The sequence below is a fragment of the Alexandromys fortis genome, unplaced genomic scaffold (assembly GCF_014885135.2).
Source record: "Alexandromys fortis isolate MF-2015 unplaced genomic scaffold, M_Fortis_MF-2015_v1.1 scaffold_252, whole genome shotgun sequence".
Taxonomy (NCBI): Eukaryota; Metazoa; Chordata; class Mammalia; order Rodentia; family Cricetidae; genus Alexandromys; species Alexandromys fortis.
This window is the reverse complement of record NW_026068127.1, coordinates 1005043-1030050: the sequence shown is the minus strand read 5'-3', so window position 1 is coordinate 1030050 and position 25008 is coordinate 1005043. Positions and strand designations below refer to the sequence as shown.

Below are 25008 nucleotides of genomic sequence, written 5' to 3'. Positions count from 1 at the left end.
ATAGAGAAAAGTTGATTTTTTTTTTCTCCTTCCCACATGGTAATGACTTGTATATTTCTTCTTAGTGGAGTAATTGACTGCTTGGCACTTGCGGCAGGCTTCTGATGTATGTGGTCCGCTAGAGCTGACCAGGACCCAGGCTTTGGCTTATATTGTCTAAAATTCTTTAAAGTTAGATGCTATGAGCCATCCAATTTAGCCATGCTGTCATAAAGGCCTTGGGCGGGGTCAGCCAGGCCTGGAGACCGACCTGGATTCGCATCAGGGCTCTCATGCATGACTCAGCGCAGAACCAGCTCCATGACTGCCTGGGATACTTCAGGGAAATGGCGCGTGTGAGTGATTGATTAACTTAGGGACCTGCTACATAGTAAACTAGCCTAATTAATCTAGATTTTAGATAACTATCACTCATCCCTCTGATTGTGGCCTGCCTGCTTGCCTCCACCCCTACCTGTCTTCCTGCCTCCTTTTGGAGGTAAGGCCCCTTGGAGCTTTGGGGGAAGGGAGCCAGGATGGGGTGTGTTGAGTGTGGCCTGGAGCCATCTCCTAGCCAGAATTGTGAGGAGAAGCTCTTCTCCAGGTCTGCAGGCACAAAAGGCCTGAGGTCCCTGTATGCATGGGACAGAAGGGAAACCAAGGCAAGTGGCAGTGAGGTCTATAGCCTGCCATGCATAGCTCCAGGAGCCTGCGCAGGGCCTCCAGCCAGGACTGTCGTCACTTGGGTCCTTCCTGCTGTAAATGATAAGGTGAGGGTCAGAACTCAGCCCTGTTAGGAAAGCAGGTTCCCTAGGGTAAGTGTAGGGAAGACTGGACTCAGTGATGTAGAGGGAGCATGGAGAGCTGACCTTAACTAGTGAGTGTCCTAGGACAGGAAATGACCCCTGTGCCCTGTCACTTGGCCTGGAGGCCTGGTTGTACCCGTGGCTACCTTTGCAGTGCCGCAGGACAGCTAAGGTGTCAGCCATAGGCATCTTACTTCACTGTATGATGTGGCAGATTGTTCAAGCATATCCTTTAAACACAGCTGTCCATAGTAGCCTGGGAGATGCCTGCTGCCTTTATCCCCATTTATTCCACAGGTTGGGATCCAAAGGATGCTAGGGAACTTGACAGAGGTCAGGTGGCCATCAAGGGTAGTCCAGAGCCATAGTGGGCCGCTGAAGGAGCAGGCATGAGTGGGGTAGTGCCCACAGGGTTGGTTCTAGACCACAGCCTTGCCTCGGCCATGGGCTCGTTTCTGTGTCATCTCCTGCTCGAGACTGCGTCCATTCGTATCCAGGACCTGGGGTACTCAGTGGACATTTTCATCACATCCCTATTGCCTCGCCTGCTGGTGGAGGGTGAGATCCAGCCCACTGTGTTTGTGTTTGTTCCAGAAGTAAGTGAGGCAGGCTTATGGAGCAGGATGGATGCCCTGGCAGGCAAAACTATTGCTAACTCTTTAACATGTATGGAGTGCCTGCTATGTACAAATACCCATAATCTATAGGTCTCCTGTCTCCAGGGATGCGGCCTTTGGCTAGAAGGGACAATTTCCATCAGTATTTATCCCACGAAGCCACCGAATGTTTGCCGACTACAGTCGAGTCATTGAAACAAAAGGCTAATGAGCTTTCAGAGGTGGCTGTAGTGAGAACTACGTCTGCCGGGGGACAAGGCATGTCCGCGTGTGAATGTGTGCGTGTGAGAGCTGTGCATGTTTTGTACAGGTCTGCCGTGCCCTGCTAGGGCTCCCGCCATAGGATGCTCTGGCGGCTGGGGCAGGGCTTTGCCTCCTGCAGAGGACAATTCTTTTCATCGAATTCCACAGCCACAGACAGCCCCTGGAAGACCAGCCAGCTGGCAAAGACGGTACAGAGGCCTGGGCAGGTAGTTGGCTAGATCTGGCACGTTCATCCCCTTGACTCAAACACCAACTTGAAGCATCCGATCAGCAGATTCTGGGTCAGTGGCTTCTGGTCTAAGCACTGACAGGAGCATGGATGTCTTTCTGTTTTGAGAAGGGGCTTCTGGCAAAATATCTCTTTGTGGGGCAAGGGTACCTGTGTCTAGGAATGAAGAGGCAAGCATGAATAAGTGTGTATGTGTGCCAGTGAATATCAGGTGTGCTGGCAGTGTGCATCACTCGTGTTTTTGCTGTGTGTGTTTGCACATGTGTGTGTAGAACATGGCATGGGGGATATAATGGCAGCTACATTGGAAAGACCCACAGGCTGGGAGTGAGAAGGTGGAGCCGTTTGTTTTGAAGGCCTTCTCGCATGCCTCTCCGCCTTCCAAGAATCTCATAGTCTCTCTTGTTTCCCACCTGTGTCATGGGAAAACATGACACCCAGTCTGGTTCCTGTAAATCAGAAGAATAAAATGAAACAGCCTGACATGGTAGTGCAGACCTATAATCCCAATGTCAGGAGGTAGAGGAAGGAGGACCATAAGTTCAAGACCAGCCTCTGATACTTGAGCACCTGTTTCAAAACCCAACAACAAAATAGAGTATGTGGAGTCTGCTGTACTATACACATGAGTGATTACTGTTGGCATAGCCAAGCTTGCCAGACAAAGTTGTATGTGACTTAAAATAATCCATCCCGTGAGCTGCACTAAAATGTGGGTCAAACCGTAGCCTCCGAAGTTTAGAGAGAGGCTGAATGACGGGAACCACTTGATCTAGCAGGACACCCTTGCTGAAGGTGCCCACACGCTGTAAAGACTCCAGAACTGGAAAGTGACCATTGTGTTAAGGTATGGAAGATACATTTGGGATTGTGGCATATGTCTGTAATCCTGACACTTGGGAGATGAAGGCAGCAGGACCAGGGAATCGTGGACACCCCGAGTCACACCCTGAGGGCCTCCCCAACGAACAGTAACATATGGAAAAGAACACAGGTGTGGTGGCTCATGCCTGTTATCAGCCCTTCAGAGGGTAAGGCAGGAGGACTGGTGTTAAATTTGAGGCAAGCCTGGGCTACATAATGAGTTTTAGGCCAGGCTGGGCTAAAATCATAATCATCCTGTTTGTGACTGTGGAAACAAAGATCTCTTTGTCTCCGGAGCCCTGTGCACTGTGTATTTGCCCAGGTTTGTAGGTTTGTGTGTACATCTCATTTGTGTATGTGGACTCTATTCTTTCCTGAGTATCCGCTGTGGTAGTCACTCATCCAAGGGTTTCCAGTGTCTGTCTTGTGTAGTCGCATCAGCCTAGGCCTTTCTTCATTTTGTTTTGGGGTTTTGAAACAGGCTCTCAAGTACTCTAGGCTAGCCTAGAACTTCTGATCCTCCTGCCTCTACCTTCCAAGAAGTCCCGATTGGCCCAGCATAGTAGTGTATGCTTATAATCCTAGCATTGGGAGGCCGAGGCAGGAGGATTGCAAGTTTGAGATCAGCCTGAAATTCATAGTGAGACTCTGCCTCCAAAACCAAAAATAAACAAGAGCTCTTGTTGCTTCCTTTAAGAAGCTCGTAGTCAGCATGATAACCAGGTTGAACTCCTATGTAGTAGGCATTACAAACATAGACACCCTTCTATCAGGATCTACTCATTCAGTCTAGGTAGGGACAAGAGGAAGACCAGGAGACACAAGCCCAGGAAGTGAGACTGGGCAGCCTTCAGGAAAGGTGGTTCAGACAGAAGAAATAACTATGCCTAGATGCCTGGGGAAGCAGCCGCTTCTGCACCTGCTGCCTGTGTCGGGGGCCCTGGGATGGAAAGGAGACACAGTCATTCAAGCAAGAGCCCAGGGGATCTTTGCAAGAACTAGGAGCTGGATTTGATCCTGCAGGCCCCTGGGGTTCCCCTCAGAGGAGGCTTAAGCTCTGTAGAATGACATAATCCACCTTCCAATTTGGAAAAGTCGGGGAGCCCCAGCACCCGCATAGCTCACCATAGCAACGGCAGCAGCCAGATGTTGGGATCTGTCTGCTCGAGAGTGATGGCTGCACATGGAGGAGAGAGCTGGGATTTGCTGGAGGCCAGGAGGGGTGGGGGTGGGGTGCTGGGGATGCTGGCCTGTGAAACATGGTCAGACTGTATGGAGGCAGGAGGAAGTGAACAGTTCCCCAGCGACTGTCACGTGCCAGTGTTCATCTGTCCCCTTATTTATTGTTGATGCTGTCACTGTGAAGTATGATCCCCATTTTATGGATGAGGAAAGCAGGCTGTGGAGAAGATGGTAAGTTGGAGGTGACTAGTGAGCACAGAGCACAGGAAGACCCTGCTCTTTCCAAACCCCCATTTATAATTTCTGTCCACCCCCCCCCCCCAGCTCTTAAAAGTGACTAACTGAATCTCCTAACCTGACAGATGAGGAGGCCAACCTGGACTCTAATCTGTTCCCACTAAATGTGTTGCTGTTTCCACATGCTCAGGTGACTCTTGCACTTCAGTATTAGAGACGCCCTTCATTCAGTACTGCTTACAGATTTGAGAAGCAGAGCTCACATTCCTTTGCGGAACCCATCAGCACAGACACTGTAAAACAGGCCCCTGACAGATGCAAGAATAAACCACTTGATACGCCTCCCTGGAGTCATTGAGGGCATGGCCCGGGCCATCTGTTCACCCACTCAGTGTATCAGCCCCTGCCCAGCAGCAGGAACCACAGGTGGGCCCTGAGCAGAGCACGCCCTCCATTTTAGAATGGTATGCTGATAACTTGCTTCCCACAGAGCTGTGCTTCTGAGCCACCAGGGAAGGTGGGAGCCAAGCCTGGATGTAGATTCTGAAGTCTGGGAGGTCTGTGCACAGCTTGCTTCATGCTGGGCATAGGGTTCGGGCCTGGCACTGGCACATAGCCCCCGCCTGGTACTCTCCAGGTTCTGGAGAGGTGGCCCCTTCTTCCGGGGCTGGGTTACCTTGAATTGAATCTGCAGTGGCAAGAGTGTACTGAGTGTGTGAAGCATGCCTGAGCAGCTTGTCTGGGGTGAAGCTGTGGGCCACAGCCGTATGGCATAATGTTTGCTGTGAGTTGTGAGGACAGGGGCGGGGCTGTGCCGAAAGGCCAAGTGTCTCTGGTTTGGTTCAATTTCCATTTTTGTTTTGGTCAAGGTCTCCGATGGTTTTGAACGCTCTTTTAACCAAGGATAACCTCCCATGTGCTGGGGTTATGGGCATGTCCTACCACACCTGCTTTGTGCAGTGCTAGGGATCCAGCCACAGTTTCAAGCACACTAGGCAAGTCTACCAATCTAGCCCACTTTGGATTTTGGTCATTGCTATGTGGTGGCCACTTTTTTTTTTTTTTTGATTAAAGACAAGATTGGCTTTCACTCTTTGATTTTCCTAACGAAATCTAGATGGTCAAATCCCAAACCAGTAACTAATAAATGTAGTTTACTAAAGAAATAGTTCAAATCCCAGGTAGTGTAGTTCTTACAGGATCCATCCTAGGCTCTGAGGAAGAAACAGCAAACAAAATAGATAGCAGACCTGCCATTGTTCACTTTAGTATCCCAAGAGGCAGGCGGAATGGCCATGTTCTCACCTCATCTTGAGAATAAGGAACTGAGGCTCAGAGCAGGATCCCAGATGAGGAAACAGGAGCCCCGGACCCACTGTAGTGTGCTGCAGGTCCTGTGCCATGTCTACCACCTCCTCATAGTTTATAAAGGTGGAAACAAGCTGTGGTAGAATCAAACCTAAAGCAATACCTCACTCCCAAAGTTGCCATCCCACAGTGACCCTCATACTCTGAGCTGCGTGGTTCAGATTTGGTCTGTGTTTCCCCAGCAACCCTTTCTTGCAGGGATATCTTTAGAACCTTGGGAGACAGTTCTGAGTCAACAGCCTGGCTTCTCTTGGGCATATGACCTTGGACTACCCGTGACAGGTCCCCCCTCTGTTGCCTGTCTCTCCAGAGCCTTCTAGCACCTCTTATCAGCCTCTCCTCAAAGGAACCCCCAGAGACAGTGGTCTTGGCACCATTCTCTCCCTCCACACTGAACCCTCCTCTGCTTGCTGACTCCTCATGGAGAACCTTTATGGCTGGACTCCTTACATGGTCCTTTCCAGCCCTTCTCCAACTCCCTGTCCTCATGCCATTGTGCACTTGCCCAGTGGCAGTGCCCTCCGAAGCCAGCTCTGATGACCCCTTGCCAGATGTCTCTTGCCTAGCAACAGACCTTTCTTGACCCTACAATGCCCCGAGACGGCATCTGTGCCTCTGTCTGTTCTGTCTCCTCTGCAAGCTGGACTGTCCCCACCAGCGGGTGCCAAGGTATGCCTGTCTGTCACCTCCACTCACATTCTTCAGAGGATTGTTAGAACCTGAGCTGTGATTGTTTTCTTCCCAGACATGCCTTGAGTAGATGATGGATGGATGGATGGATGGATGGGCGGGCAGATGGGCATAAAGGTCAAGGGTGCTCTTTGTTGTCTGTCGGATGCCTGAGATTGATCACAGTAGGTCTTCATTGCATGCCCTACTAATACCTGAAAATTAATGTGGTGAACCACAGACTATTTTGAAATCGCAGAAAATGAAAGTTGAGTAGGATGTGGAGGACCATCTCAAATCTCCAGGAAACCTGGGCACCCTCACCTTCTCTGTCCATGATACCACTGTCTCTGCGGCTTGGCTCCTCAGTGAGATCTGCAAAGCCATTTTCAGCTACTAATACCATGTGGGGTTTGGGGAGCAGCTTACTATCCTTCAGCTGGGTCCAGGGCACTTTCCCCTTCCCCAACATTGTTTCTGCCAGTGGTTAGTCATGCTGGAGTCTGCTGAGTCAAAAGGGACTTGTAGGTGGTTTGTGGCCAGGCTGGAGCAGTGAAGCAGGACTTTCTAGGCATGCAACTCTGCCCCAGGAGGTAAAGCCCAGAGGTCTTGGCCCTGAGGAGGTTTTGACAAATGGAAACAAAGCAAACAAAACTTTATGAGTGAGAAGGATCAAGGGGTACCATGGTCTCCAGGATGCTTCTGTAGAATGATGACATTATCAGGGCCAGGCCACATGGACTAAGAGGTGTTTACAGCCTGAACCACATTCCTGCATTCTGCACAGAGGCCTGCATTTCGAGTAGTGTATGCACTGTAAACAACATCACTAAGTTGACCGTTTCTTCTCATGTTGTCTTGTTTTCGATAAAGATTCATTAAATAGCTTGCTCCTTAAATGTTTGTACCTATGTAGATTTTTTTTCTTCATCTAAATAAAACCTGCTGTGGTCTGGAAATATGGCTCAGTGGTAGAGCACTTACCTAGCAGATAGGATGTCCTGGGTTCAGTACCTAACACCCAAACCAAAGAGACTCAGAAATAAATCCATTACCAAAGCCTTGTGTTATGGTCTAGTGATTAGGAAAATATGGGGGCAAGGGAGATGGCTCAGTGGGTAAAGTTCTTGCTATGCAACATGAGGACCTGAGGTCAGATTTCCCAGCACCCACATAAATGCTGCATGAGAAGTGCATAGCTGTAACACCAGCGTTGGAGAGACATAGTCAGGAAGTGCTTGACAGCCATTTGAGAAGACCCGGTCTCAAAAGGTAAGGTTTAGGATTGGTGATACGGTTCAGTGGATAAAAATCACTTGACCCAAAGCTGACCACCCGAGTTCAACAACCAGCATGGTGGAGACAGTCAGCTGAAAGGCCTCTGACCTTCTCATGTACACTGTGGTGCATGTGTGTACAGTCACATACATACAAATTAATATGTGTAGTAGCTTTTTGGTTTGGTTTTTCGAGGCAGGGTTTCTCTGTGTAGCCCTGGCTGTCCTGGAACTCACTCTGTAGACCAGGCTGACCTCGAACTCACAGAGATCCACCTGCCTCTGCCTCCTGAGTGCTAGGAATTAAAAGTGTTAGTCACCACCACCTGACCCTATATGTAATGATTCTTATTATTTTTTAAAAAGTAGAGAGCAGGCTGGGCAGTGGTGGCGCACACCTTTAATCCCAGCATCAAAGGCAGAGGCAGGCGGATCTCTGTGAGTTTGAGACCAGCCCAGTCTAAAGAGTGAGTTCCAGAATAGCCAAGCCTATACTGAGAAACCCTGTCTTGGAGGGAAAAAAAAAGATGAAGGGCAATTGAAGAAAACACCTAAGGTTTCCACACACATGCATACAAGTGCATGCACATACAACATACACACGTGCACCTACACATGAAGAAAGAAAAGGAGTATGGTTAAAGCCAAGTGTGGTGGCTCATGCCCAGCACCCGGAGATGGAGGTAGTAGTTCAGGGTCATCCCTGGCTACATAGGGAGTTAGAGCCTAATCTGAGCTAAATGAGGTCCTGTCTTAAAAATCAAAAAGGAAGCAGAGTGGTGGTGGCACACACACTTTTTTTTTTTTCTAAGATTTATTTATCACAGCTGGGCAGTGGTGGCGCACACCTTTAATCCCAGCACTCGGGAGGCAGAGGGAATGGATCTCTGAGTTTGAGGTCAGCCTGGTCTACAGTTCAGGCCAGCCAGGACTACACAGAGAAACCCTTTTGAAGAAAAAAAAAATCAAAAAGGGAGCTGAGCATGGGGCAAACACCTTTAATCCTGACATTCAAGAGACAGAAGCAGATGGTTTCCTTTGAGGCCTCGTCTACATAGCAAATTCAAGAGACCCTGTCTTTTTTGTTTGTTTGTTTCGTTTTGTTTTTTTGAGACAGGGTTTCCCTGTGTAACATTCCAGGCTGTTCTGGAACATTTTTTATAGACTAGGCTGGCCTTTAACTCACTGAGATCCCCCTGTCTCTGCCTCCCAAATGCTGGGATTAAAGGTGTGTGCCACCACTGCCCAGCTGAGACCCTATCTTAAACAAAACAAAAAAATCAAAATACACACACAGAGAGTGGGGTTCCTGGGGGCCCTGTAGGTCTTACCCAGTTTTTTTATTTGGTCAATGCTAGGGGTTGAATCTAGGGTCTTATGCCTGCTAGGCACATCATCTGCCCCAGCTGTATGCAGATGGAGATCCGATGTATCTGGATGGAGCTCAGCTTTACCATCCAGGAAGGGTGGGGACAGCATGGCACAGCCCTGCATGTGCGACTGTTGTGGAATTAGGACTGGAGGAGGCCGATGCCAGTCCAGCTAGCCTGGAACACAGTGCCTCTTGGGTCAGCTCAGACTTACCGGGTGTGTCTGTGCCCACAGGAAGGAGAGGAACAGGAGGAGAATCGTGGCAAGGAAGAGCGCCAGGAACCCAGCACCACGACCCGGAAGGTGGGGAGGCCTGGCCGGAAGCGCAAGCACCCACCGGTGAGTGTCCTCTTTCACGCTACCCGTTCCTGTGCTGTGGACAGCGGCAATGTGTGTCTAAGGCCTCGGGATATTAAGGCCAGCTGCGGGCCTTTGCTGGATTCTCCATTCTTTGAGCCTTCCAAACACCTTGTCTTTCCCTATTTTCCTCCAGTTTTGAACTGGAGGCCAGGGAACTTGGCTGGTGGGTATGGGAGCTGAGATTTCAGCCAGGCTCTGATCCCTGGCTTCCCTCCAGAAGGGCCCCTGCAGGTCCCTCTGCTCCCAGGAAGGGAACTTTGGAGGAAAGGACTCAAGGTCAGAGCCTGGTTCCAGAAAAAGGAAGGGATGCTGCACTTCTGCAGGAGGGGTGCAGGTCCTCCTGACGCCCACAAGCTCCTCCTTCAAGGAGCCATGCTGCTGAAGTCTTGGGGAACTCCGGGTCTACTCAAGATGGAGAGAGCTGGGGGTGTGGCGAAGCTGTGGGCTGGAAGAGCCGGACTCCCTCATGCCTAACTTCGGTAGATAATTATTTCCCAGCAGAAGGCCAGCTGGTTCCTTTCTCTTAGCCCTTCCAGCAGAGAACGGTAAACTCAGAGCAGGGGGGGATAGGGGGGATAGGCAAGGCAGGGAGCAGCGATTTTTGCACAGCTAGGTAGGAAAGTAGGTCCAGGGAAGAGCGGGAGTTAGGGGACTAGCTGGTAAGTCATTTAGGACATTTTCATAATAAAGCACACATGGATATTTTATGGCCTGTAATGAAAAATTCACTTGACAATGGAAGGATGAAATGAGAGTTCAAAAGAATTTCCGGTTTGCTGCAGGCGGCACTGGCAGATCTCCCAGGTACTTCTGCCCCACTCTCTCACCTGAGAGCACCTTGGGGGGTGAAGGTGTGCAAAGGGGCAGCTGGCCCCCTGTGACTGTAGGCACACCCTTTTCCCCCCTGAGGCGCCTCAGCCTGTAATCTGCAGAACAAATTTCTCCACTCTAGTTAGTTGCTGAGGACCCAGAGCCACCACCTGTAACAAATAAAGAGGCAGTGACCCCTTGACTCCAATTTGTCGGTCTAAAATCAAAAGGCAGGCACCACACTGAGAGAGGGGGAAAGTCTGGGTCAGAGGGTATAAGGAAATAACTTGCAGAATGGGGACTGGAAGGGAGTCATTCAGCCCATGCCTGGATCCGGCTTCATTGCAGAGAGAAAAATACTGTCTTTGGAATCCAGAAGACCTGCGTTCAAATGCCAGCTTCACAGCTCACCACCTTTATGAGCTTGTACTTGCCACTGAGAAGGGCAGGCAGGATGCTTTCCTTCCAGAGTGTGGTGACAGCGAGGTGCGTGACCCAGTCTCTGCCAGCTGCTGCTGAGCAAGGGTACCACGGCAGTCACAGATTGTCAGGAGAAAGAAGTCCTCAGTTTGAAGCTATGTGACCTCATACGGTCACGTACCCTCTCTGACCAATTCCTCATTGGAACAGGGCTGCCGTGAATGCCTGTACCTTCCTGGGGTACTTGCAAACAACAAAGTGGAGCCCAAATGGCCAGTGCTGGCCAGATAATTAAACTTGTGTTGAAATAGGAGCGGCGGGGCTGCGTCCCAAGCACCCCGGCCGCCTGGCTAGCTCATGCCCGAAATAACACACAAACTGTATTCATTTAAATGAATTGGCCCATTTCTATCTAGCCTCTTCTAGGCTAATTCTCGCACCTGGACTAGCCCATTTCTAATAATTGTTTGTAAGCACCCCAAGGTGCGCTTACCGGGAAGATTCTAGCCTACATCCATCGTGGGTCTGAGCTTCATGCGTCTGCCTCAGAGCACAGAGCTATCGTGTCTACCCGGGAGAGCTGAGCATGGCGTCTCTGCTCCAGAGAGCAGAGCTGTTGGGTCTCTCTGGGAGCAGAGCAGAGTCTGACCTCACTTCCTCTTCCGCCCAGAATTCTATTCTGTTTACTTCTCCCACCTATGCTTTAACCTATCAGGGCCAGCCAAGCAGTTGCTTTATTGCTCAATGACCTTCCTCCATCAAACTTGCATAATTTTAGCGGCCAGTGTCTGCAGGCCAGGCTGCAGGCTTAGGGGTGGGCTCCAATACTGACCTCTGAGCAGCCCCCCAGGGGAGGCGGTGCACATCACACAAAGGTGGATATGGTCCAGCCTGTGTCCTAGGCGACACTATAGCCACCTGGATGCAGAGGAGAGGTCCCTGGACAGAAAGCTCCTTGGAGAGCTCTTGCTAACTGAGGAATCCGGGGCATGAGATGAATGTTAGAAGGAAGCCCTGTGGTCTGGGAATGTGGCTTGGTTGGTAGAGTGCTTGCCTAGTGCGCATGAATCTGTAGCACGAATAATAAAAACCCAAAGACAGATATTAAAATTCAAGCTGAAGATCAGAAAAACAAAGCAGCCAATCACCAGAGAGATCTTTTACCTCTACCAATTCTTCAGACCTAAAGGGTGAGATCCTGTCTCCAGGAATCCTCAGACTCCACACTCCAGAGAGCCTGTGTCTTCCCTTTTGCATTCCTCTCTCTTCCCAGCCCTATCACTCCTAGCCCCTGTCTCCATCTTCCTAGTACTGGGATAAAAGGTGTGTGACTCCCAAACACTGGAATTAAAGGTGTAAGCCACCACCACCTGGATCTGTTTCTGGATCCAGGTGGTATAGCCCAGGGTAGCCTTGAACTCACAGAGGTCCCTCGGCCTCAGTCTCTGAATCCTGGGATTAAAGGTGTATGCCACCACTCCCTGGCCTCTAGTGGCTTAGTTTTGCATTCTGAGCTTTGGGTAAGCTTTATTAAAATACAAATAAAATATCACTACATGAATCCCTGGGTTTGATCCCAATACCATATAATACTGAACATGGTGGCACACATCTGTGAGTGTGGAGGCAGGAAGATTAGAAGTTCAAGGTCATCCTCAGCTAAATTTGAAGCCAGCCTTGGCCATGGTGAGACACTGTCTAAAAAATTAAATTAAATTTTAAAAAGTGTTGCTATGAAGGGCTGGAGAGTTGGCCTAACAGTTTGGAACACTTGTTGCTTCTGCAGAGGACCCCGGTTTGACTCCCAGTACCCATATGGTGGCTCACAACCATACACAACTCCAGTTCCAGGAGATTTGATGCACTCTTTCCAACCTCCAAGGGCACCAGGCATGGATGTAGAACACAGACACATAAGCTGGCAAAACACTAATACATTAAAAAAAAAAATTGGGGCTGGAGAGATGGCTCAGTTGTTAAGAGCATTGCCTGCTCTTCCAAAGGTCCTGAGTTCAGTTCCCAGCAACCATATGGTGGCTCACAACCATTTTTAATGAGATCTGGTGCCCTCTTCTGGCCTGCAGGGATACATGCAGGCAGAATACCAAGAATACTGTATACATAATAAATAAATAGATTTTTAAAAAAAAGAACAGAAAATTTAAATGAAAATAAACTCTGTCTCCAGTTGCTTTAAAAAAAAATTTAAGGGACACCTTATACTTTGGAGGGAACAGAGAAAGTCAGCTCAGAAAATGCGGTTTTTACTGGGAGACCGCCTGGGGATGCTTCCGGGTTACTGACTGGCTGCTGATGGCCTGAGGCTGGGTTCTTTGCTCTTGTGGGGCAGGTGTTTGGTCCACGCTTCTTCCTCTCTCCTGGGGTCCCTATCTCCTTCTCAGCAGGAGCTTTGCAGGCTTCTCTGTGTTCTGCTGCAGCCTGGCCCTAGGGCTGGATTCCGAAGGAGCATTAGAGACCCAGTTTGTCTCCCAGGGAGCCTGTAGAGGGCAGGGAGGGAGAGCCGGGGAGGCCAAGAGTCGCAGGGGAGCATGGCCACACAGAGGACTTCCTTCATGCTGGCTTTACTCCCACAGCACTGCAGAGCTTCAGGTGCACCAAGTGCTCCTCCTCGGCCCCAGGATTGAGCACCCTTGACGTCCTCCTCAGTCTGTCCCCAGGCCTGTCCTATGTTGCCATCCTCAGATATCTGCCCTTGGGTATTGCTGTGTTAGCACCTCGAGCCAGGGATGTCCAGCCTACTTCACTTCACCCTTCACCTAGGAAGAAGAAATGTATCTTCCAGTCTCATGTACTAAAGAAGAGAGTCACAGTATTGTCCCGCTTGTCAGGTCTCTGTTCTTGAGACTCAAGGGCAGCCGTTCCTAACCTTCTAACGCTGCGACCCTTTTATACAGTTCCTTATGCTGTGGTGACCCTCAACCATAAAATTATTTTCGTTGCTACTTCATAATTGCATTTTTGATACTGTTGTGAATCTTAATGTAAATATCTGTGTTTTCCAGTGGCCTTAGGAAATCCCTGTGAAAGGGTTGTTTGTACCCCAAAGGGACCATAGACCCACAGGTTGAGGGCCTCTCACTGCTGTAGGGACACCATATTTCCTCCCCCCTTCCCATCTCTTTTTCTTTCACTGGGCCTCACTGTGTAGCCCTGGCTGAAGACCAGGTTGGCCTTCTGGAGTACTGGGGTTAAAGGTGTGTGGTGTGTGCCACTGAGCCCAGCAGGGTGTGAGCTGCCATGTGGGTTCTGGGACCTGGATCCTCTGGAAGAGCAGCAAATGCTCTTAATGGTGGGGCATCTCTCGAGCCCTAGGACTCCCGGTTTCTTATAAGACAAGCTCCAGAGCATTATACCCAACTTCCCAGCACCTACCATGTCACTTTCCTCGCCCCCACCTCTAGTGCCCAACACTTATCCCCTTGGGCAGAAGAACCTTGTATTCCTGCTGTCCCCCAGGCTCATCTCCCCACCTGTGCTCCTTCATAGTCCGGTGAGCCAAGGGACTGGTACTCACTGCTCGCAGCCGGCAGCCTGAGTTCAGTCCCCGAACCGAAAAGGAGCGGAGAGAACTGACTCCACGGAGTTGTCCTGGGATCTCCACACCCATGCTGTGGTGTATGCACCTCCTCTCCCTCTCCCGATAATACACACATACCCACACCCACATGCACACACACAATTAAATTTTAACTAGAAATTAAAATAAGGAAAATAAAATTAAAAACAAAAAAACCCTAAGCTCATTTGGCCCCCTTAGATGGAAAGACTCTTCTTGGCCGGTTATAAAATCATACGGGTGAAGAACTAAGAGACCAGGAGAACTGGAAGGCACGCATTTGGATGGCAGTGGTCTGCAGGCCTCACTTCCAGAAACATGGTTGCTGCTTGTCTTGACGGTTCTAAGCTGCAATTGAATTATTTACTTCTTTACACGATCACTCAGTGCTGCTCAAACCTAGTTTACAGAGCTTCAGCAAAATCTCAGCCTGAGCCACACCCCCAGTCCTGAAAATTTCTTCCTCCTTCTCCCTCCCCCTCCTCCCACCCCTTCTATAATCGAAGTATGTTATCAAGTCCATGAGTCCTTGCGCCTGTATTGTTTCCAGTCTGCTGGTTCTCCTGCCTCCACCATCTCTCAGGCACTGAGCTGGCAGGCGGGAACGACCACCACACCTATCTGGTTTGGGGTGTGCTTTGGCTGTTTTTTTGAGACAGTCTCACTTTGTAGCCCTGGCTGTCGCTGAACTTGCCACAATCCTCCTGCCTCTTGACCCTTGGTACCATCTCTTTTGCATGACTTCCAAATGGAGCTCATTTCGTTACACCACCGCCAAGGACCAAGACCAAGAATAAAGGCCAATAGCGTCGTGCTTTGTTGCCTGCAAAGGCCATTTGAAAGGCTTCCCTCAGGCTGTCGAGATGACTTAGTAGGTAAAAGACTGAAAAATCCACAGGGAGTGGAAACAACTGGCTGCCAACAGTTGTCCTCTGACCTTCAAAGAGTGGCATGGCATAAACACCACACACACACACACACACACACACACACACACACACACACACAATTAATTAGAAGTTTCACCACTTGGATCCCCCACCCCCTACTGTGAAGCCCTGTGTTTTCCTTCTCACTAATGTATACGAGGCTTGAGAGCCTGGGTCCCCAAAGGCTCTTATTTAAGTTAATATATGAATGCAGGGCTGTTTGAAAATGTGTGCAAACTGTTCCAGAAAACATACAAAGAAAACCGAGGTCTGGGGTGTAGTTCAGCTGGTAGAGTGCTTGCCGTGCAAGTGCAAGGCACTGGGTTTGATGCTCAGCACCGTGTAAACACGCTTGGGATGCCAGCACTTGGGATCTGGAGGATCAGAGGTTCAAGGTCATTCTTAGCTAGAATTAAATTCAAGGCTAGCCTGGGCCACATGAAACCCTGTCTCAAAAAATAATTAAAAAAAAAGGAAATATAGCTGAGGGAAGAGTTTAACAGGAATCTCGGGAGTCCAGGTATAACTGGGAGAGCTGGAGTGGCCCAAGGACTGGGAAGCGAGCCTGCTTCAGGGTAGACATTGGCCTGCTTAGCTGGCAGCTTTGCATTGGTGAAAGCCAAGATAGTGCCGGCAACAGGAAACAGGAAGCCAGCTGCCGGGCTAGGAGGGGCTTAGGAAGGGAGCTGGCACCTGGGCCAGGGCCTGTGGGCTGGCCAGTGCCCATGCAAAAGAGGAGGTGTGTGTGTGTGTGTGTGTGTGTGTCCGTGTCCTGGTGGGAAGAAAGGGCCATTTCCCTGTTCACCAGCTCCTGAAGACATTGCAATCTGACAAGTGAAACTGTGTAAGGCTGGTTCCTGCCTGGTCGCAAGCCCAGACAGCTCTGCAGAAGTCTTTGTTCTTTGTGGATGGTTCCAACTGGGGCATCAGAGGGACAGTTTCTGCTTTGACCCACCAGGCTATGGAGTTGGGGTAGGAGGTAGGTGTGTGTTTGTGATAGAGAGAAAGAGAGACCGGTCCTGCAAACTTCTAAACTGTTTGCTAGCTGCATGCGTATCAGTGGGGATTTATACCCACCAACTTCCTCCAGGGTTATTTTTGCTTGGAGGGAGCATTCTGAGGTCACTCCTGCTAAGAATAACCCGGCAAGGGCGGGAGGAGGAGTGGGTGGGAGCTGGCACTGAGCTCAGCTGAGCTAGGCTGGTCTCCTTACTCCATAGCAGCCTCCGGCACAGCTAGGAGGGAGTTGGTTCCAGAGGGCAGCACTGTAGGGCAGAAGCCAGGGGAAGCCAGGGAGCTGTGGGGCAGAGCCTCAGCTGGCTGAGCAGGCTTACTCAGCTCCGATGGCTTCACAGAATAGGTTGCTTCTCCAGTCTCAGAACCATTTGATTTTTCCCCAAAAGAATGCCCTTCTTGTCTCCAGACAGAACTGCTCTTTGAACTGACACTTAGTGGCTGATACCCCCTTGATTTTAGGCTCTCTTAGTCTGGGCTGCTGCTCCTTGATGGTCAATCCGTCTACCCCAGCAGTGGCCTTCCAGGTGGTACGAGGAAGGCAGGGCTGGAGGGGGTGAGGTGCAGCTCCAGACATTTAACTCTTCCCTGAAGATTTGCCCTCCCGAACACTCAAGTGAACTGTGAGGGAGTCCAGCGTGGAAGGGCCTGGTCAGTGGTGGGAACCTTGAGGCCATAGAGCCAGGGAAGACTTGTTGGTACATGTGAATCTTGCTTGACCCTTAAAGGAGGGAGGGGAGCAGCCAAGGAAAAGTGACAGGCTTTCCTGAGACCTTGTGATCAGGGCAGCCGGTGAGTTGTATAGATTGAAAGGCAGGCCCTGTCCTACCAGCCCGTCTGTAGACTAAGGTTCCATTATAATGGTCTTACTTGGGCTGGAGAGATAGTGTGCAGGTGGCCTGAGGGATTTTACTCCTTATTTTATTTTTGAGACATGGTGTCCTGAAATTCACTGTGTGGACCAGGCTAGCCTCAAACTTGCAAAGATCTGCCTGTCTCTACCTCCCAAGTGTAGGGATTGAAGGTGTACACCACTATACCCAGCTTTTTTATTTTTATTTTTGAGACAGGATCATATTGTGTATTTCAGACTTATCTCCAACTGGCAATCCTCCTGCCTCGGCCTCTAAAGTGTTGGGTTTATAGGCATACACAATCACACCTGGTGTTTTACTCTTTATTCTTTGAGAAATGGGGAGGGAACGTGGGGCTAAGAAGCAAGTCCAGGACCTGATGAGAGTGTAGAAAACCATAGTACTGGCCCCTGATCAGATAGATGGAGGAGCAAAGGAGATGCCGCAGGCGCCAGCTGCAGCACAATGGGGACAATGTCAGGGCTGTTGTCAAAGACCAAAGCTTCTGAAATAATCAGTAGAAATTACTATAGATAGCTGGTCCTAACTTTGGGGGTGTAGCTTAGTGGCAAAGCACTAACATGCTGGATTCCACACTGGCCTTGGAGGAAATAACAAACCCAGTGGGAGGATAGCTGATATTATGTATTCATTGTTATTCCAGTGAACTTGGAATAACAAATAACAAGGCCCACCTCTCTTTGTGCCCCATCTTGACTCCTTCCTGGCGTCATACGTCTTAGGGTCACTTCCAATAAGCCTCTCCCATGCATTGGTCTCCGTTGCTGTGTCTTCCCAGTGGTCCAGTCACGCCACCCTCTCTCCATCCATGCCACAGTGGCCAGCGTGTGGACCCTAGGGAAGCCTTTGGCACATTTCCTTCCTCACCTGGACTGCTGTATGCATGTGATGTTTAACACTGACTGCCAAGTGACCAGATCAAGACTCACCCTTAAGGGACAAACCCCTGGGCATGTCTGTGGAGGGGGGGTGCTAGTTGGGGTTCACTGAAGTTGGAAGACCCAACCAGAATGTGGGAGGCGGCATTCCTTGGGCTGAGACCCTGAACTGCATGCAAAGGAGAAAGTCAGCGGGGTGTCAGCATCCCCTCCACTTCCTGACGCTGATGTAGTGTGGCCAGCTGCTGCCCCCTCCCACGCCGTGATGGACAGCATCCCAGGATGAGCCTTTCCTTCCTTAAGTTGCTTTTGTCAGGTGTTTTTCAGCAAGAAAAGCAACAGATGCAGCACATGGCGGTTCTTTCCATCTCGGGAAAGACATCACCAAGCTGGGACGCCTGGGAATGGCAGTGGATGACGGGGGGGGGGGGGGGGGGTGATTATGGCTCTCCAGAGAGTGACAAAGGCTCTGTGGGCCCTGAAGTCATGTCAGCTGGGGGTAGGATGAGCATCGCACTGGGGAGACACTACTTCCTAGGGTTCCTTCCCAGACTCACCACCTATATGACAGCAGAAGTGGGAACCCCATGCTCTTACTTTTCGGTTATTTATCTTATGCGTATGGGCGTTTTGCCTACATTGTGTGTTCCTGGTGCCTGTGGGTACCACGGATTGGAGCTAAGATGCTTGTGAACCATGTGAGTCCTGTGGAAGAACAACCAGTGTTCCTAACTGCGGAGCCAGCTTCCCATCCCTCAGAAGTGGTTGTAAAGGGACTTCCTTTGCTACGTGGCTGCCCTGCATACAATGCTTCTTTCACAGGACCTTCCAGTTCCCCTGGAACCTTTTTAAAAATTTGCCTATAGCCAGGTGGCAGTGACATGCACCTTTGTCCCAGCACTTGGGAGGCAGAGGCAGGCAGATCTCTGTGAGTTCTAGGCCAGCCTGATCTACAGAATGAGTTCAGGACAGCCAGGACTTGTTGTAGGAACTGCGGGCTGCTTTCCTGCCGCCCTGGCTCGTGGCCGCCTGGCTAGCTTATGCCCCAAAATAACAACACACAAATTGTATTCTTTTAAACACTGCTTGGCCCATTAGCTCTAGCCCTTACTGGCTATTCTCATATCCTGATCAACCCATCTCTAATAAACTGTGTAGCACTGGTCTTACGGGGAAAGATTCAGCATGTCTGACCTGGCGGCTTGCTTCATTGCATCTGCCTCTGAGAGGGGAGCATGGCCTCTGAGCTCACTTCCTCTTCCTCCCAGCATTCTGTTCTGTTTACTCCTCCCACCTACGTTTTAACCTATGAGGCCAAGCAGTTTCTTTATTGCTTAACCAATGACCTTCCTCCATCAAGGACTATTACACAGAGAAACTCTAAAAAAAAAAATAAAGAAAAAGTTTTGCTTTATGTTTATTTTTATGTAGATGAGCATATGTGCCTGGTGCCCCAGAGGTACCAGAAAAAGGGCATTGGATCCCCTGGGACTGAAGTTATAGATGGTTGTGACCCACAATATGTGTTGGGGGAGGCTGCTCGTTTGTTCCAGCAGCTCAGACCCGAAATAATCACACAGAAACTATATTATTTGCAATGCTGCTTGGCCAATAGCTTAAGCATATTGTTAGCTAGTTCTTATATCTTAAATTATACCTTGCCGGGTGGTGGTGGCACACGCCTTTAATCCCAGCACTCAGGAGGCGGAGGCAGGAGGATCTCTGGGAGTTCGAGGCCAGCCTGGTCTACAGAGCTAGTTCCAGGACAGGAACCAAAGCTACAGAGAAACCCTGTCTCGAAAAACCAAAAAAAAAAAAAANAAAAAAAAAAAAAAAAAAAAAAAAGAAAAAAAGAAAAAAAAAGAAATTATATCTTAAATTAACCCATTTCTATTAATTTGTGTATCACCATGTGTCTGTGGTTTACCAGCAAGATTCCAGCGCATCTGTCTTGTCTGACTCCAGTGGCTGCTACATGGCCTCTCTCTGACTCTGCCTACTCTCTATATATATCCATTTTAGCCTGCTTTTAACTCTGTTAAGCTATTGGCCGAAAGCAGCTTCTTTATTGACCAATGGCAATAAAGCATTCATAGCATACATCACCTCCCTCATCACATGTGGGTCTTGGGAACTAAACCCAGGTCCTCTGCAATAAGTGCTCTTAACTACTTTGCCATGTCTCCAGCCCCACCCCAAACCCTTTGCAGTTGTCTTCAAAGAGCTCAGCTAGGCCCTCATGTAGGTGGACTGGTATCCTGCTGGAACTCTATGTCAGTGGGCTGGCCACTTACTGGACATGCCTGTCCTCATACCCCATTGCCATGGCTTGTGATAGCCTGGTAGGTTTTTCTTGGCTGAGTCCACACTAGGAAAGGTCTCTGGGGAAGAGGCAGAGCCAGGCAGAAGTCATAAGAACCTAGAGGGACTTGAGAGGTGGGCAGTAAACAGGCCTGGACCAGGGATTCTAGAATAACCCTCTTTGTTCACCAGCCCTGCTGGCCCTGTCCACACTGCTGTCCCTTTTTAACTATTCCACTGGATAGAAGACAATTGGAGTTGGACACCTAGTTCTAAACCATGTGACTCTATTTATTCCAGGAAAGTTAAATGAGGGAAGCTTGGGAACCTCTTACGGAAGAGCATAGGGTAGGCCTCCCTGGCCCTCCTGCTACCATAGCTTCTTAGGAACTGTTGCCAGGGAAAGGGCTGCAGATAGGGTTGGGGTGGCAGTTATAGCCCAGGGCCAGCGCTTCCCCAGGTAGAGCTGCAGTCTTACTCAGACACTCAACTGATTCCTGAACCTAGAATCAACCATGCTAGGTCTGTGCCGATGGGCATGCAGGACTTGGTACAGAGTTAGGAAAGGCACTGAGTTGATACAGTTTTGTTTCCATCTCTCCTTGCATCCATGGGACTCAGCCACCATTGAGGAGTTGGCCAGTGGCTGCTCTGTGTTGCTGGGGTGGACCTGTGTCTGTGCATATGTAACTGGCAAGGTTCCTGGATGGGCCAGCACTGCCAAGGCCTTAAAGACACAGCAGCAGGCCCTAAGAGTGCAGAAGGGGGTCTCAGTGGATCGAAGAGAAAGGGGCTAGGGGAAAGGGAAGGGAACTGCCTCCCCTCCCCCTCCCTACCTGGATGAGCCTCCCGTCCCCCTTCCCTTTCCCTACCTGGGTGAGCACCATAGGCACTTGGGCTCCATTTCTCCAATATCTTTGTCCTCTCCTCTTGTAAGCCTGGTTTGGGGCTTTTACATGTAAACATAGTTATAACAAAGAATTTTTATAAACTATATCCCCCATGGGGAGTGTGACATTTCACTCCTCACCTGGGGCAGGCAAGTCAGAGTTACCCTGTAGCGGAGTTAGCTAGAGAGTAAGGATGGGTGGGTGGCACAGGGCTCCAAACTGGCTGGAGCAGCCAGGCCCCTGCAGAAGGCGCCTTGCTTGACCCTTGGTTCCTCCTTGAGCTGGAGGCTGCCATTCTCTTGGCTGTGAGGGAGGCTCTGCCAGGGAGGCAGCTGCCCTTCAGATGCCCCCTCCTTGATTCATCCCAGGAGCTTTGCTGAGGGGCATGAGGGGTGCGTGTGAGCCGAGGCCAGCCTTGGAGTCGTCTTCCTCAGACAAGCTAGGACTCCATATATTGCCTCAGGATCCTCGGGATAATTAAGTTTATTGATTTTTATAGGTGAATGGATGCCAAGCCCTGTGCTGGGTGCTAGGAAGCTGGGTAGAGAGAAAGGAAAAGATAAATAAGGCACAGTCCAGCAGGGAGACATACAGTAAACAAGCCATTAGGCCGGCATGGTGAGCTCGGTAATAAGAGGGTGGGATCTCTGTAAACAGCGTGGCCTGCCATGGGGTGGAGGAGGGAAAGGCATAGTGGACTCCACCGGTCCTCAGGGTGAGGCTGGCCCTGCAGCTGTGCACATCTGCCTCCTGTGTGGTGAGGGCTATGGGAGCTGCACGCAGCCTAAGGGCTTCAAGATCACAGATCCTATTCCAATACCTCCTGCAGCATCTGAGCTCTTAGAAGATGGGAAGTAGGAAGTGGGCAAAGGGAGTTACTGCTTCAGGGGTGCAGAATTTCTGTGTGGGATGACGGTGATGGTCCAGCACACGAATGTAGCTGACGTATACTAAAAGTGGCTAAAACGACAAATTTCGTATATACCTCATGATAGATCGGGGGGATATTTAATTTATTTTTATTTTTGAGACAGGGTCTCCCTACATAGTCCAGATCTAGCCTTAAACTTGTAGCAATCCTCGAGTGTCCATTTCCCAAGTGCTGGGATTACACATACGGATCACCACAGCCCCAGCTACCAGAGAATTTTTTTTGTCAGTTTTTTTTTAATGTATTCTTGCGACCAGATGTGGTTGATAGTGGGGTATGTCGCAGCATCCTTGACCTGCATCCACTAGCTGCCAGCATTTGTGACATATGGTGACACGTGACACCAATAGATCTCCAGCCACGTTGCCAGATGCCCTGAAGGGTAGCACCAGTGTTCCCCTAGCCGGGAACCACTGGCGAACTCTGCTCAGAATGGGTTGCCCAGAGCAGAGGCTGAGGGGTGCTGGATAGCGAGGAAGCCGGGGAAATTGTCTTGAGACAGGGATCGGGTCTTGTCTGGCAGGAGGACAAAGGCCAGCAAACTCAGAACTTCTAGAGGTGAATGCCACAATGGACTCTACCTGTCCCCAGGGCGAGGTTGGGCCCCTGCAGCTGTCCCCGTCTGCCACCGATGTGGTGAGGGCTATTGGGGCTGTGCGTAGGCTGTGCGTAGGCTGTGCGCAGGGCTTACGAACCCAGAATGGGGCATGCTGGGTGGAGGAGACAGACAATGGCAAAGGGCTGAGTTTGACTAAAGTCTAGAATCTTAGTGTCAGTTTCCAGAGCTTCAGAGCACCCTCCGCCCCATTTCCCCAGAGGAGGAGATGTTGCCTCTCAGATGCTGGCCCACAGCTATGGTCAGTGCCTCCTAAGGTGGCCAGCAGTGTCCAAGTGTCTGTCTCAGGGCTGCACTGTCTTCTTCAGAGGCACTGTCAGAACTAAAGCAAACAGAAACAGCTGGTGTGACACCTGCAGCTGACATGGCTGCGGGGGGCCCAAAGCTCCCTCTGGGCTCATGAGCAGTGTGTTTGCCCTTTTAACATAGTCTTTGCCATTAATGAAGCAATTGGGAATATTTATGGAGCACTGTTGGGGTCTTGCTCTGTGTCCAGCTGGCTCAAACCAAGTCCCTGTGTCCAACTGGCTCAAAGTCCCGGTGTCCCAAGAGTCCAGGAGCTGATCGGGACAGGGGAGGGGAGGGAACTCAGGCCAGACAAGCAGGCCCTTTTTGTGAGCCCCTGGCTCCTCCCCAGGAACTGGAAAGATACTTCTGCCCATCGACTACAGACCTGACTCCTTCCTCCGGGCAGTTCCTGTAGGTGTATTTCCTCTGTCCAGTTACCCCAGGCCCCAAGAGCCTTTGGGAGGGGCCCTGCCTAGCCCTGGGTGCTGGAGGGTAAGGAGAAGCAGGGGTTTCCTGTGGTGTAGGAGTCCTGAGTTCACTTGAGCCCAGGTCAGTGCCTGACTCATCGCTTATCAGAATCAGAAAAAGGAAAGAAGTGGCGGTCTGGGGATGTAGCTCAGTGGGTAGAGGGGGTGCCTAGCATACCCGAAACCCTGGGTCTCACCCTGAGCATTGTAGAAACTGAGCATGGGGCTGGGCGGTGGTGGTGCACGTCTCTAATCCCAGCACCCGGGAGGCAGAGGCAGGTGGATCTCTGTGAGTTCGAGACCAGCCTGGTCTACAAGAGCTTGTTCCAGGACAGGCTCCAAAGCTACAGAGAAACCCTGTCTTGAAAACAAAAACAAAAACAAAACAAACAAAAAAAAACTGAACATGGTAGTGCACACTTGAAATCCCAGCACTCAGTAGGGTGGGTGACGGGGAGGTGAGGACTGGAGTTCAAAACTAGCCTGGACTAGATGAGAACAATCTCCAAAAACAAAACAAAACAAAAACAAAACAGAGTCAAACCTTAGAGGGTAGGGTGGTTAGGAAGAGAGCTTGGGAGTGGTAGTGAGGCTGGAGATACAGGTCATTGGCAGCATTCGCCTAGCACCTGCAAGGAAGGCTCCGGGTTTAATCCACAGCCCCAAAAGTCGGTGGGAGGGGTATGGACCAATAGGAAGGGGTAGGCGCTTCAGCCCCGAAGTTGGTCCTAGGCTTACAACTGTGTGGTAGGTTCCCATCCCTGTATTCCCCCTGTGTACTGGCTCCCCCTTCTGGGTGTACCTGAGGCTACAGCATGGGGCGTTGCGGGGGTGGGGGTGGGGCTCATGGCAGGGCAGGTCTAGAGAAGTGCCTATGCAGTGTGATTGAAAGACTGGGTGGCCAGGCAGAGAACCCCTGGGCTAGGCTGGGTCCCAGAGCTAGCAATCCTGGATTCCTGGACTGTGGAGCTCGCAGCAACAGGAAGTGAGTCCTTGGGTGAGGAGGCCACGTGGTGCCCAGGCAGGAAGTAAGCCTCTATGGGGTGATCTCATGCAGCTCCGCGGAGCAGCTAGTGGCTAAGAGAGAGAGCAACCATGAGAGATTGGCTCTGTCCAAGTGTGACCTGTGCCTATGTCCCTGTAGAGCATGTTGGCCTTGTGGGACTTGGCACCTCTGGTTCCTAGAAAGTGTCTACCAGAGCAGTGAGGCATGTCCTTCTGTCGTGTGTGACTCAGCCTTGCAGAGTGACAGACCGACACGAGGAAGGTCAGGGTGCAGTCGGACACATGGCATGGTGGCTAAAGCTAGTGGGTGATCACGTTTGCTCCCTCCTCTTTTCCTCATGTAGCTGCCCAGCAGCAACGGCCTGGCAAGGCCGGAGGAGGCCCTCTTCCCACCATGCACTTCTCTTCCGTGCTGCAGCCTACCGAAACCCCCAGCTGCTGAGGCACGCACTAATGCAGCTCCTCGCCACTTTCTCTTTCCCTGATGAAGAGCCCATGGCGTAGACTGGTAGACTGGGAAAGCAACAAGGCCAGCTGCTGGGCTCCTCCGGAGGTGGCACAATTGGGGGATGCTGGGTTTGCTGTTCTTTCCCAAGGCCTTGTTTGGTCCCTGTTTGCCACCTCTCAGGGCTCCTCATCAGATAGCCGTGGACTCACAGTTCCCATCCTAGTCCGTGAGGTAAAGGGCTGGCAGTCTGTGCCTCTCAGGCTATGTGCTGGTGCTGTAGCCTTTTTGAAGGGAGTTTGTCATTTTCCTCTACACGTAGCCCAGCCAGTTCTCCTG

At 50.6% G+C, this 25008-nt stretch overlaps 1 protein-coding gene across 4 annotated transcripts in view; it reads left to right on the top strand.

The window, feature by feature from the left end:
• Positions 1 to 25008, top strand: part of Dnmt3a (DNA methyltransferase 3 alpha) — a 109960-nt gene that overhangs the window by 32820 nt on the left and 52132 nt on the right. For all 4 annotated transcript variants that reach the window (XM_050125869.1, XM_050125871.1, XM_050125868.1 and 1 more), the window contains exon 3: positions 9098 to 9202. In XM_050125869.1, the coding sequence (XP_049981826.1) occupies positions 9098 to 9202 (105 nt within the window). The remainder of the gene's footprint in view (positions 1 to 9097; positions 9203 to 25008) is intronic.